Source organism: Musca domestica, unplaced genomic scaffold (genome assembly GCF_030504385.1).
Source record: "Musca domestica strain aabys unplaced genomic scaffold, Musca_domestica.polishedcontigs.V.1.1 42, whole genome shotgun sequence".
Lineage (NCBI taxonomy): Eukaryota > Metazoa > Arthropoda > Insecta > Diptera > Muscidae > Musca > Musca domestica.
Window position 1 is genome coordinate 5,854,325 of NW_026712329.1, and position 15,676 is coordinate 5,870,000.

Here is a 15,676-nt window from a genome sequence, read left to right on the forward strand (position 1 = left end):
CAATTTCAACTCTCACGTATTCTTACGCTCTTTTGTTTGATCGCCAATCAACCAATAGGAAAGCAGAAATATGAGTAGGAGAGACAAGCTACACAGGCAGAAGTTCTGTGTAATATTTTCATTTAATCGTAATCGAGACTTCTGTTAGTGAACACATAAACTGATACTTATTGCGATATATCAATGATGTCATTTGAAAAGTATTTTATGCAACAAAATGCTTTTGATGATATGCAATGTGTTATATGCTATATGACATTTAAAAAAAATAAGAAATATAATTTAAAAAAACATTTTGAAACTATTCATAAAGACATGAATTGTTTGCAGGGGGAAGAAAAAGAAAAACAATTTAAAATGTATAAGAAACTTTTTATAAAAAAGTTGAAGGAATGGGTAAATCAATATAGAGATAATGATGAAGATATGGTGGAGGAGAATTTAAAAATGGGTTTATCTAACTTAATAAGTTTATATATTATAAAAAAGGGAAGGCCATTTTCAGATGGGCCGTTTATCAAAGATATATTGTGTCAAGTTTTTGAAAAACTTAATTTTAACACCAATTTTATTAAAAAAATACCGTTGTCTCGCAACAGTATAACCCGGCGATCCCATTATTTGGGTGCTATGGTGGAATCGACGTTAAGGGAAAAATTAAAAAAGTGCGAATTTTTTTCATTCTGTATTGATGAGAGCACCGATATTAATGACCTTTGTCAACTAGTTATCTGCATTCGATGCGTTGATTCAGATTACAATGCTTTCGAGTCAATATATTCTGTTGAAACATTTTATGGGAATGTAACCGGCAAATTATTGTTCGATGTCGTCAACGAAAAACTTCTTTCCGTTGTTGATTCTAACAAATTAGCCGGCGTTTGTACAGATGGTGCGAACACTATGACAGGCAAACGTGATGGATTTGTAGGGCAGATGAAAAAAAATAAAAATGAGGTTTATACTTTGCATTGTATAATACACCAGGCTGCTCTTGCTTCTAAATTTATTTCCGAGCATCCGGTCATGAAGGCTACTGTACGGATAATTAATAGGATAAGGGGCGGTCATAATGCACTGACTCATAGAAAATTTGTGACATTTCTAAAAAATTCAAATGATTCTCATCACGATCTATTAATGTTTACTGATGTACGTTGGTTAAGCCGAGGTAACAGCATTAATAGATTGTTTGAGCTTAGAAATGAAGTATTTGAATTTTTAGAAGCTGAAAATATCGAAATACCCGAAAAAGAATATTTACAAGATTATCAATTTATTTTAGACATGGCGTTTTTAACAGACATATGTAGCATTTTGAATGAGTTGAATTTGAAGTTGCAAGGAAAAGATAATAGTATTTCTGAAATGTTTAAAATTCTTTCAGATTTTAAAACTCAGCTATTTTTACTTGCAGCTCAAATTGATTTAGAAGACTTTTCGGACTTTCCGAAAACATCTGTGATTTACGACAAGGAGAAAATCTCGAAAAAGTTTGAATTTTTGGATATAATTGAAACGCTTTTCAATAACTTTAATGACAGGTTTAAGGATTTTGAAAATATTCAGCATTTAATGGATATTTTTCAAAACCCTTTTGAGTGCGATATACTAAAGTACGAGTTTCCAATCCAAGCAGAACTTATTATACTTCGAAGTGAATTAGATTTCCCGGATAATTTTAATAATATAGAATTCTGGAAAAATCTGGATGGTACTATTTATCCTGAAATAAAGAAGATTTCATTGAAATGTTTGTCTTTATTTCCATCAACGTATCTTTGCGAACAAATATTTTCAGATATGAATTATATTTGCTCAAAAAAACGCAATAAGATGAATTCGTATAGTTTGAGAAATACACTTTTACTGCGTAACTGCAATAAGAGTATCAACATAGAAGAGTTCATTACTTCTTAATTGCAAATTGATTAATGATTTATTATTTCATGAAAAAAACAATAATTTTCCATTTCTTTTTTTTTTGGTTGTTTGTTATAATTAAGTATCTATTATATATATACATATATATATATATATATATATATATATATATATATATATATATATATATATATATATATATATATATATATATATATATATATATATATATATATATATATATATATGTATTCATCAAGAGTATTACTAAAATATGTACATTCATTTATTTTACATTTCCCAGAATAAGAAAAAAATGACGACACCCGCCACACATGTGCTTTCGTCGCTATCTCCTTGACGACTAAATAAAATGAATAGAAAAATCTTTTCTTCCCGTGTTATTTCGTCGCTCTCACCTATACTATTACATTGGGCATCTATGTCTCAAAACTTTCTTGGCCTTTTAAGAGAGACCTACTGAACATGCAATAAAATATCAGAAGTCCAATTTGTAGTATATAAGAATACCTATTTGGTGATCTCATAGTAGACCTACTGGTCTTCTCATAGAATCCTACTGGTTCTCATAAAAAAGACATTTTTCTCTAAGAAGACAAGATGGATAAGTCCGACTGGTCTTCTCATAGAAACATATTGGTTGTCACAAAAAAGACCTACTTCATTAAAAAGACAATTTGGATGAGTCCTATTGGTCTTCTCTAAAAACCCTTTAGGAAGGCTGCAAGGTCTTTTTCTGTAAGTTCATCTTCACTAAAAAGTCTGTTCTTCTGGCTGCTTTTCTGTAGGAAGACCTTTCAGTCTTCCCTTTGTAGGCATTCTGGTCTTCTATAAAAAGTCCCATAGAAAGAATTCTTGGTCTTATCTGAGAAGGACTCCTGCCCTTCTCCTCGAAATATAAATTTTAGACCTCATAAAGTACATCTATATCTATAAAAGAGGAAAATGTTTGTATGTTTGTTTGTTTGTTTGTTTGTTAGTAATTTATGGACTCGAAAACCGCTGAATAGATTTTCCTGAAAATTTCCATATATACTGCAACATCGCCTGAAAATAACATAGGCTATATACATTTTTGATTTTTCACTTGGAACTGGAAATATAGCAGCAGAATCGGAGGTACCTCCCAAAAATTTAGATTTTATATGCACATATCTATTGATTGGTTGAAGATACAGTCTCCAAATTTGGAATATGTAACGGAATTTGGAACAAAAATAAGTTTGCCAAATTATATTGTAATCGGTTCAGATTTGGATATAGCTCCCATATATATTTTCGACCGATTTCGTTCATTTGATGCCTCAAACACAATATGAATGTTCGATTCCAATGAAATTTGGAATGTGTGACGGGATTTAATCCGAAAATAAATTTGTCAAATTATATTGAAATCGGTTCAGATTTGGATATAGCTCCCATATATATTTTCGGCCGATTAAATCATTTGATGCACCAAACACGCTATGTTTCCTCAATTTCAATGAAATTTGAAACGTGTGATAGATTTTATCTAAAAAATCGATTTCCCAAATTATATTGAAATCGGTTCAGATTTGGATATAGCTCCCATATATATTTTCGACCGATTTCATGTATTTGATGCACCAAACACGCTATGTATCTCTAATTTCAATGAAATTTGGAATGTGTAGCTGAAATTAAAACAAATTTACATATGTCAAATAATATATAAAAATCGGTTCAGATTTGGATATAGCTCTCATATATATTTTCGATTGATTTCATGTATTTTATGCACCATACACGATATGTATGTTCGATTCCAAAGAAATTTAGAATATGTAACGGGATTTTGATTAGAAAATAAATTAGTCAAATTATATTAAAATCGGTTCAGATTTGGATATAGCTCCCATATATATTTTCGACCGATTTCATGTATTTGATGCACCAAACACGGTATGTATTTCTAATTTCAATGAAATTTGGAATGTGTAGCTGAAATTAAAACAAATATACATTTGTCAAATTATATTAAAATCGGTTCAGATTTGGATATAGCTCCCATATATATTTTCCGCCGATTTCACATATTTGATGCACAAAACACGATACGTATTTCCGATTCCAATGAAATTCGGCATGAGTGGCTAAATTTGGTACAAAAATAAATTTGACAAATTATATGCAAATAGGCTCAGATTTGATTATAGCTCCCATATATATACTCAGCCGATTTCACATATTTGATGCACCCAAAGCGAGAGAGACAAAATCTGGCACCAAAAAAATTGCCAAATTATATTGAAATAAGTTGAGGTTTGGATATAGATAACATATATATTTCGGCCGATTTCATACATGTTATGCACCAAACATGATATATATGACCGATACAAATGAAATTCAAAATGTGTGGCGGAATTTGGTTACAATAATAAATGTGACAAATTAATTGGAAATTAGTTAAGATTTGGATATAGCTCCCATATATATATGTTATCGCCCGATTTCACATGTTTGACGCACCAATTTCAATGAAATATGAAAGGTGTGGCGGAATTTGGTGTAAAAGTAATTTTTTTTAAAATTATATTTAAATCGGATCAGATTGGGATATGATTTTAATAAGAACCATTGACCTACAACGCCTTAGGCTAACACTAAAAAACAACACAACAATTGATTTTTTACTACATTAAAGTAGTGCAATATATATATTTTTTTTAATTTTTAAATTTGTTTTTTTTTTTTCAACCAAGATATATTCGTAAATAAAAATTTGAATGCATATAAAATCAAAAGGGGTAGCGAAGCGCACCGGGTTCAGCTAGTATACTTATAAATATTTATATTTAGCATTTTTCAAACAGTATTTTAAAGTGTATTCAAAGTTCGGCTCGGCCGAACTTACTGTTTTTTTACTTGTTTTAAATTAATTTTCGTTGTCTGTCCATCATAATTATGCTAAATTTCTGACATATTATCTGAGAACAATCTGGGAATTATAGTAGCTGGCGGTAGAACAAATTATTCTTGGTTTTTTAAATCCTCCTCAAATCTGAATATCGTGTTTATATCTAAATGAAAAATACTGTTTTTTTCCTCGAAAAAGTTATAACTACGTTTTTTTTTCCAAAAGATAATATCGCACACACATCCACCCCCCAAATAGATTTCATTTCACAATATTTAATAAGTATCCAGTCATCACGTCATACTGTCTAGTGTCCTTTTAGGCTAACGAATATTAATGAGTAATAAAATGAAACATAAACAATATCCTTGGTTTGTTTCCTACGCCGATTCCCCTTGCCGATATTTCCCCTTAGGGCAGATAGGCAGTCTGTCGGAATGAAGAAGGTTAATTTTTTGATGGGGCATTCTTCAAATTATCATTATAATTATTAACCTTTGGCTAGCCAAGTGAAGACTATCCAAAAAATGTAATTGTGAATTTCAGCCATGTGTTTCGGAATATAATTAAAGGTAATGTTTTAATTAACATAATAATTATAACAACAATAACAAGAATAGCAATAATAACTTGTCACTATCAAAATGTAAACATTCAACAATGTGACAAAATGATAGAAAGTTGCTGTGTGACCTTTTTGGCTAGAGTAATACAAATGCATAGAATGTAGTTGTATTGGTGCCCAAATAAGTGTGACTGATGACTTGTATGTCAAAGATCTCTCGGAAGGAAGGCATGGATACGGTATAAAATATTATAAATTTCGAGAATTGAGAAGGTTGTAAAGAATAGTTTAGTGTGAAGGTGGCGTATGAGTAATGATAGTAGTTACGAACGAACGGTTGTACATTTTTCACAATACTTTGTATTGATGTGAAGTCAGCAGATATTTTTTATTCTAATTTGTGGGTCATAATGGACTGTAGTTCGTGTGGCCAAACATTGTATGTATAAGTCCACACTTTGGTATAGCCTCCATATAACGGTACCTCCCGATATTCGGTATTTTGATGATTTTTGTTACATTTTCGCAAGGATTTGTCTAAAAATTGGTATTTGTTGGTCATAATGTGTTCTAACTCCGGTGGCGAAACATTGTATGTATAAGTCCACGCTTTGGTATAGCCCGCATATAACGGTACCGGTAACGTATATTCGGTATTCCGATGATTTTTGACACATTTTTTTCACGGATTTGTCTCAAAATTAGTTTTTGTTGGTCATAATGGTTTCTTACTCCGGTGGCGAAACATTGTATATATTGGTCCACGTTTTGTATAGCCCCATATAACGGCACCTCCCTATATTGGGTATTTTGATGATTTTTGTTACATTTTCGCACGGATTTGTCTAAAAATTCGTATTTGTTGGTCATAATGTGTTCTAGCTCCGGTGGCGAAAAATTGTATGTATAGAGCTCATATAACGGTACCTTCCGATATTCGGTATTTTGATTTTTGCCTCATTTTGCAACAAATTTGTCTGAAAATTGGTATTTGTGGGTCATAGTGGGTTCTAATGTTTCCTTTACCCTAGGGTGGAGGGTATTCAAAGCTGAATGAATGTTTTTTTTTCTTCTTTTTAAATATGCTAATGTGTCGAAAATTTACAATATCCTTTTAAGCAATCACTGATACTCATATTTAAGAAAAAATATTTGCTTTTACGATCGATTGGTGAGTGCTATGTATCCACAAATTATAGTAAATATCTTTATCAAAAGGTATCATAATTTTAATATGTCTTATTGATGTAGTAAGACACATTATAGTCCAGATATTCCGCAAATTTTCCACAGTTCATAAATTCTGTGGACCCTGATCCAAGGTCCACTAACAAGACATTTACAAAAAAAAAAAAAAAAAAAATCTTTCTTTATCTGAATTCCTTTGTCTTATTTTATTGATTTCACTGCTCGATTGTTATTTATGATTTGTTATTTAGTTTTTAATGAAACGAATAAACCGCATTGTTATTGTTATTATTATTTTCACAAATTAACACAAAAACCAATTTTTATTGCAACAAAACAAAGAACGCCGAAATATGGCCAGAAAACAAATACCTAAACAAATTGTGGCCACATATGTCGGGTTAGCCAAATAGAAAAAAAAAAAACAAACACAATTCGGACAAATAGACATCGAATAACAAATAGTGTAATATGGGATTTTTCGACCAATTTGAAAAAATGGTCGGTAATTTGGTCATTTTCTTCATTAAAATATATGTGGAACATATATATGAAAAATATTGAACTAATTAAAGGTAAATATTTTATGGCTGAAACAGACAAGTTTAATGAACAAAGTTGTAAAAGAGTACCGGAAAACAGGAACATCAACAAAGCAGAAAGTTGGGAGGTGTATGAACCGAATTTTCGATTGCAATACATTTCGTATAGTTATATTACCCATTTCCAAAACCACCTACTTCTTTTCAACCTAGAAACAACCAGCGACTTCGATACCAAATTTCAGAATTCCATCTCTATACCAACACCCAACTTACATTTCGTGGCATGTTGTACTTTTTGTACATTCATAGCACGAATTTCCAAAACAACCTACTTTTCTCAACTACAGACACCAACAGTGACATCCATATACAAGTTCGGGATTTCAGAATAATCCCTTCACCCAATACCAAATATAGTAGCATTTAATTATCTTCGTACAGTTAAAGTAGGCACTTTCAAACCAATCTCCATGTCTCAACCTAAGACACTAACAGGGACCTTAATATTAAATTTAAGTATTTCAGTTCTGTAATTTCCTCCATTGCCAAATTTAGTACCATTTAGTACAATTATAGTACGAATTTCCAAAACCACCTATTTCTCTCAACTACAGATACCAACAGTGACATCCGTATCAAATTTCGGGATTCCACCTCTATCCCTTCACCCAATATCAAATGTATTGGTATTTAATTTTTGTTCGTACAGTTAAAGTAGGCAGTTTCAAAACAATCCTCATATCTCAACCTCAAATACTAACAGTGACTCTATTATGAAAATTCGGGATTTCAGCTCTATTAATTCCCCCATTACCAAATTTAGTACCTTTCAGTACATTTATAGTCTACATTTTCAAAACCAGCTCTATCCCTTCACCCACTATCAAATTTAGTACCACTTAGTACCTTTCGAACAATTATAGTACACACTTCTAATACCACATAGATATCGTAACCACAGACGCCCTCATATATGTATCTAATTTCAGGATTTATCAAATTTCAGGATTTCAGCTCTATTTCTTCACTCAACACCAAAATTTGTACTATTTATAGTAAACATTTCCAAAACCACCTCCATGTCTCAATTCCAGAGACAACACAGACCTCAATATCAAATTTGAGGATTTATGCCCTATCTCTTCATCCAATACCAAATTTATAACTTTTCGTACAAATATAGGACTCTTTTCTAAGCCACCGCCAAATTTCTAACACATGAGTAATCTTGATATAACATATCAAGATGTTAGTTCTATTCCTTCACATGATACCAAATTTAGCACCAATTCGTACAATTATTGTACACACTTTCAGACCCGCCTCCATATCTCTATTCCAAATACTAACATAAATCTTCATATTTTACGTTTCCAGGCTTCATTCACATTATACCAAATGGTACCATATTTGAAGTTTAGTGCTATTTAAGAACTTTTCGTAACCTCCAAGAATTTTATTACTTCTAGATAATGGGTATTTTGAAGGTTAGGGCCATTAATTCCAACCCAATCGTCTGCAATGATGCATTTCGGGTTCTCAGTAAACCACATATAACACAACTTCCGAATTCTTGAAATTTTAAGGGTGAACCGATATAGTTGTAATTCAAGTTTCTATGTAAAACGTGAAGGCCTGCTGTCAATTCTTCTGTCTACAAAAGAATCCTGCAAAATCTTCTATGTATAAAAACAAGTGTATCCATTGTTTCGGTATTACAATTATTATTGGTCACTTTTCACTTAAAGTGGCAACACTACATGTTATGAATATTTCACTGTTTTGAAAAGAAGCACAAAAATAAAAAACACACAAATCCACCACAGAAAAAATAATCTATCAAATAGAAAATAAATAAATCGTATCGAGACTACATTAAATTGTTCATTTCAACTGGACGAAAAAATGCCGGAAAATTGAGTCAATGCCCACATGATCAAATACAATGATGATTTCTCAGGGGCATACATGTGTGTGTGTGTGTTTCTATGTTAACATAGAAACTTGTATTTGATTAAGAAAATCGCACGGAATGAAATTAAGAATTTGTACATACTTCTAAAAGAGTATACGATTTTTTTTTTTTTTGGATTCAAAGCTTAACCAATGAGAGATACATATGTAGTAGGTCTTCTTAGCTTATTTGAAAAATTGTTCACATAATTATTTTTTCTTAAATTTAAATATTTTTTAGGTAATTTTCGCCAAACGTGCTATTAAATTGCCAATGTTTTCTGTGGGAGTGTGTGTGTTTCATCGCACACAAACATATTGAACGGAAACCATAAAATTTCCTCCACATGTATATGAATGTCATGGAAATATAATACTCGATTTTTTCGCCAATATTCAGGCATGTTTTCGGTATACCATTTCCAATGGTCACTGTAATGCCCAGGCGAATTTCTCTCACATTTATAGAAGAAATAATCAATAGAAGAAATTCGTGTGCGATTGTGTTTGATGAAAAAAAACAGGAATGGTCTCTCAATTTTTTTTTTTTTTTTTTTTTTTGATATAAAATAAAAATACATATGAATTTCATGAAAATCATATCGACACATTCCCCATGGGATATAAAGTACCTCTACCAAAAACTTATTTGCCAGAACGGAAATTGCTTTTACACATTTGTTCTATTTTGAGTTAGTATTCATTCAGTTGTATTTTTTTTTTTTGGGTTCTTGTTTGGTTGTCCATCCACCCATTCCAAAATCGACCATCATTACCCACAGGCGAACACGTGTCTGGTGAATGTGTGTGTACGGGTCATGTAATGTAATCAATAGTTTAAACGGAAAACGAAAAAAAAAAAACTAAAACTGGACAACCAGCAGAATAACTGCAAAGCGAATTGAAGCAGCACCAACAACAACAAAAAACACAGTTTGCCAGAGTACTAGCCGCTAAGTGCGTATTGCAACCGTAGTAGACCAAAATGGACAAAAGTGTTATAAAATGGGGTCAAATTCAATGCAATAACCGATAATGGATTTAACATAGCAGCTAACAAATTGTTAACATGCTTTTAACGCACGCATCACATGCTGCAAACGTTGTAATTACACGCTCAGCAGCAGAAGAGGCGAAGTGATGAGGTCAGATTTATAAAGAGTGCCAAAATACAAACTAAATAGTAATACATTAAGTGAGAGAGAGAGAGAGAGAGAGAGAGAGAGAGAGAGAGAGAGAGATTTAGGTTAAGTCATTTGAATAAAAGTCATACAATTGAGCAGTTGTTGAAGCTTATTTGGGGATATTTGTGCGTATACTTGTTGTCGTCATTTATACGCCTAGGTTTTAAGAATATTAAATATTGGAATTTTGTATACCAACCACCGTATAATGATTCTTCTCTATATATGGTGTTTTAATTTTATTATTGTATTGGAGTTCAAGGGAAGTGTTAAAAAGGAAACATCATTTAAGAAGGATGCCGTCGAAGACAAAAATATATAAGTCACGAAAGAAAAGAAATCTGCCACAATGTTCAAAAAAAAAAAAAAAAAAAAAATATTCTCTCATTTTTGACCAATTTTTCCTGGGACTTTTTTTTAGTTGACGTCTGTAAGTAACATACAATTTCGTTTCGATTTAAAGTTTCAAAACGTCGATACAAGTGTCTTCTTTGTTTGTTGTTGTTCGTGTAATTCATGAAAAAAATGAATCTAAAATCCTAATATTATAAAATTGAGTTAGAATTCCATACACCCCATTTGGGTTGTTTCTCAGTTTAAGTTTTACACAATTGGCAGTGAATTTTGAAAAAGTGGCAAGTTTGCAGAAAAAATGTTTTATAGACCACAACTAGGTAAACCCGGTGCGCTTCGCTACCCATTTTGATAAAATAAAAAAAACAAATTTAATTCAATTGGGAATTTATGTGAATGCGTATTATGACTTTATGTGCAAAAACCCGTCCCATTTAGGCTGATATTACTTAATTGGTGCATAGTAAGTTACTCGTCATTAAACATTATAATGTTTACAAGCGTACAAAAGCATTTTGGTGAGAAATTTCCAGAAAAAAAAGTTATTCGTAATTGAATTCAAGCGTGATAGTGTGATTTCTTTATATTTGGCTGGAAAACCACAAATGGCTATCGTTAGAGGCCAGCATTTAAATGTGAATAAATCTTTTGTGTCTCATACCATCACTCGTTACTGTGATACTGGTAGCGTAGCCCGACATAAAGGAAGCGGACTGAAGAAAACAGCAACATCAGCAGAAGTAGTTCGAAAAGTAAATAAGCGACTTGATCGAAACCCGCGTCGCAATGGCCGAAAAATGGCTCATGAGCGGAACATATAGCAATATTCCATTCGGGAAATATTGAAAAATGAGCTCGGGGTAAAGCCATTGAAATTCCAAAAAGTGCAAGAACTTAAGCCGCAACAGAAAGAAAATAGACTCAAAAGAGCTAAGGAGTTGCTTCGTTTGGCCGAAAATGGTGAACTGCCGAATTTTGTTTTCTCCGATGAGAAAACATTCGTTGTCCAGCAGGACTCAACACCATCGCACTCAGCACGCGCCACCCAAGAATGGTTCAAATGAGGTTCGGATACCAATCCGTTGGACTTTTGTGTCCGGAGTATTTTGGAAAGCACGGATGGCACTAAAAAATACCAAACCAAATACCAAACCAACCAAAAATACCAAATACCAAACCAAACTGTCCATCACCTCAAGCAAGCGCTTCGCCGGCAATGTGTCAAAATACCGCAAAGCAACATTCGGGCAGCGTGTGACGATTTCATTGGCCGTTTAAAGGCCATAATTCGTGGCAAAGTGACAAATCCGAAAAAATTTAAACTTATTCTAAAATTTGATGCTATTTCCGAATTTTTTTGCTTTCATTTAATAAAATTTAAAAAAAAAATTAAACATATGACTTTGTTTCAGTTTTTTTATCTCACCCTGTATGGGAACTAAATGCAATCTGGACCGATCTCAACCTAATTTAGCAAAGATGTGTCTGAGCTGTTTCTGACCAAGATATGAAAAGTCCAAACAACTTTTGAAACTAAAATATTTAACTGCTTTCTATATAACCTCTATAGAACCAAACTAACCATTTCATCACATTATCCCAGCCTAAGCGGAAATTAGTAAACCAAAGAATGAAAAACAAAAATACCCATAAAATTTAAACCATCTTATCCATATAACTGTTATTTGTTTAGAGCTCAGACGTCAGTTTAGCATTGTCAAGGTTATTATAATCTTCCTCAGGGCAACAGCAAAAAAAAAAAAAAAAGTAAAAACAAAGAAGCACAAAAAACCCAATATGGTAATTGTTGTGGAAAACCCCAAACAAAACCAACGTCAAAGAGAAAAATTGACCAAAAACCCCAAAAGGAACCACCACCAACAGCGGCAGACACGTGACAGTGGCCGGAAATGCCACTATAATTATGAGAGCAGAACGTGTTTGTCAATTCATAACCACCATACGAATGGACATCAATGCAACCATTTAGAATGTGTATGTGTGAGTGCATATATGCGGTATAACTCAAAAGGGAATCATAGTTTATATTGGCTATGGTGTGAGTGTATGTGTGGTGACATGTATTGCAGCAGAATATTTAATAAGGAATATTACGCGAATCTAATGGAAAGAACAAAGGATGGAAACGAAACAAAAAACTCAAAACAAACCAACCAAACAGTCATGGCTATAAAATTTATGAAAGCAAAAGTAACAAAAAAAAAAAAAAACAGCCTGGCAACCATAAGCAGTCTGATCAAGACTCTTTGCATCGCCTTAGCTCAATAGTTCATAGAACATTATGTCATTCTGGGTTGGCTAGGATTTAAATTATAGCCAAAGAACTTTCTTTTTCAACTTGACGCCGTTTTTATGATCGAGTTGGTGTATGTGTGTGTGTGTATGCATGTAGTTGTTGCTGTTTTGTGGTTGACACACTGGCGGCTAGCGTGTTTTATAATCTTAATTACACACAATATATATTGTCAGTTATTTAATGTGGGAGAAACAAACAAGTCAAAGAAGAGTGGAAGGGTATAGAGGGTAAATAACGATTTCATGAAGTTAAAGGATACATATTTCAAGGTCATCCCAATTGAATAGCATAGCAAATATACTATGACTGCTTTGGAATGCCATGAAAATTCCTTTGAGTGTTAATGAATTCGACAAGTGCTCTTATATGAGTATGGGAATTGAAGGCCTATTACCCTTTTGTAAGAAGTATAATATTTAGTTTTCTATGAAAAAAAGACCTAAGATGTATAAGTAAATAATAAAAACGCTTATTACTCAAACTCTCAACCGACCTTTTTCTCATATATGAGAAGATCTATTGATCTTCTGTGAGGAAAACTATTAGTTCTCATATTGCTCTTCTGTGAGATGAACGCAAACGTACTGTTTTGTGCATTTATGACCTACAGCTTTCATCTATGAGAAGATCTACACCTCTCTTCTATGAGACCTTATGCTCTTCTATGAGAAGACCTTCCTGGTCATCGATGAGAGGAGCTTCCTGGTCATCTATAAGAAGACCTTCCTGGTCTTCTCTGAGAAGACCTACAGCTCCACTATGAGAAGATCTACAGCTCCACTATGAGAAGACCTGCAGCTCCACTGCATGAGAAGACCTGCAGCTCTACTGCATGAGAAGAAAACGATTCTTATTTTCCAGGAGAATAAATCTTTTTATGAACAAGACTTAATTTTGGCTCTAATAAAATAAAGTCCTATTGGTATGGAGAAAAGTCTATTTGTTCCCCAGTATATTCCTATGAAAACTATATCTAGAATAAGCACCCCAAAATAATTAAAACAAACTGCATCCCCCCTTGCATTTCTTTTTACATCTCAGAACTTACAGTAATAAATTCAAATTGAAAATCTTTCCAATACTCACTCTGTTTCATTGTTTTCAAACACCAATTCGCCTTGTTGTGGTTCAAAATCTTTGCCCGCCTTTGCCGTGCCATCCTCCGTCCAATAGGGGATGATCACTTTGCCACGCGCACCCGAATAACGTTGCACTTTCAATTCGTAAGCACCGACCGATTCAACCAATTCGTGATCTTTTTGGCTAAGCGCAAATATGCCAGCATGATCGTCATCCAGAATCATGACGGTGGCCACTTTCGGCACCGACAGTACAGCCGGTTCCGAGGGATTGCTGAGACGCACATAGAAGTGTTCATCTTGTTCGAAAACGTCGTCATCGATTACTTCGATTTTGAAACGTTGCTCGTCGACGCCCGGTGGGAAGGTGAGAACACCCTTCTTGCCCACATAATCACTGCCCGCTTCGGCGCTACCATCTTCAGTTTGATATTCAACTGTGGTATAGCCGGATATATCGCCGCGACGGACGACACGAACCTCAAATTCGCCGCAACTTTCCATGACGGTGTAATGGCCGGGCTCGAAGAAGATACGCAGCGGAGCTTCTTCTTCGTCCGACGCAACGTCGACACGTTGCAACTGAGCTTTGACTTCGCTCAAATCACTCTGGGCCCGCTCTTGGATTTTGCGCATAATATTGCCGCTACCCATCATTTTGCGGGTAGCCTGAATGCGGTAGAAGGCCCTCGATTTGGGACCGCGATTTATCATTTGCTCCTGTGCCATCATTTCTAATTGCTCCAGATCACTTTGTGGATATTTCTTGCGCAGGTCCTTTAGCAACGAAATGTACTCACGTCGCGCCTCCTCAAAGTCTTTCATCTCCTCCGTCTCTTCCAAAGCTTTGATCTCATTTTCTTGCTGGTTCATTTCGAGCGCAGCGTCGCCCTCAGCGCTCACAATAACGCCACGCTTGTTCATGCGATAATTTTTGTCCAGATATTTGTAGATAAGCAGACGACGATCCGCAATATAGGCGGTCAAGACGGTGGCGGGGAAGAACATAAACGTCAGCAGACCCTCCCATACTTCAACACGACCAGGAGATATCTGAGCCAGAATCAGATACAACCAGATGTAGGCAAACACCGACCACGTGGCCGTCACGAAGAACACACGCAAATGCTTGATTTTGCGCACCTCTCCATCGGGCACAACCAGAACGCACAAAGCTATAATCACGAACAGATTGTAGGCAGCTGAACCGACAATGGTGCCGGGACCGAGGTCGCCGGCCTCGAAGTTCTTGGCAAACATTTCAATGACAGAGAGTAGGATTTCGGGAGCACTAGAACCCAGGGCCATAAGGGTCAGATTGGCAACGGTCTCGTTCCACACGCGCACGACCACAATTTGCTTCTCGCCATTCTTCTTTTTGATCACCACTTCCTTCTCCTTGGACGTGATCACTTCAATTGCTGCCATAAAGCGATCGGATACAATTGAAACGCCGATAAACAGGTAGACCATGACAAAGAAATAGAACAGGCCGCGTGCCACACGATCGCCCATACTGACATTGGTGAGAGGGTGCCATAACGGTATCACCAGACCTTCGGAACACTTGAGATCTGAGCCATAGCCCATGGCGACTGAAACATTGTCGGGCGTCGAACCCGATGATCTGGCTGTCGTTGCATCGGCCAATGAATACGCCGGCGATGTATTGGCGTCATTGTCGTCGTCGCCATTAGCATCGTCG

General features: G+C 34.6%; 1 protein-coding gene across 14 annotated transcripts in view; it reads right to left on the reverse strand.

Annotated features, from left to right (window-relative positions):
- LOC101898795 (sodium/calcium exchanger 3-like) overlaps positions 1-15,676 on the reverse strand; it is a 391,897-nt gene that overhangs the window by 161,215 nt on the left and 215,006 nt on the right. For all 14 annotated transcript variants that reach the window (XM_059127081.1, XM_059127086.1, XM_059127085.1 and 11 more), the window contains one exon: positions 13,979-15,676. This exon is cut by the window's right edge. In XM_059127081.1, coding sequence (XP_058983064.1) covers positions 13,979-15,676 — 1,698 coding nt within the window. The remainder of the gene's footprint in view (positions 1-13,978) is intronic.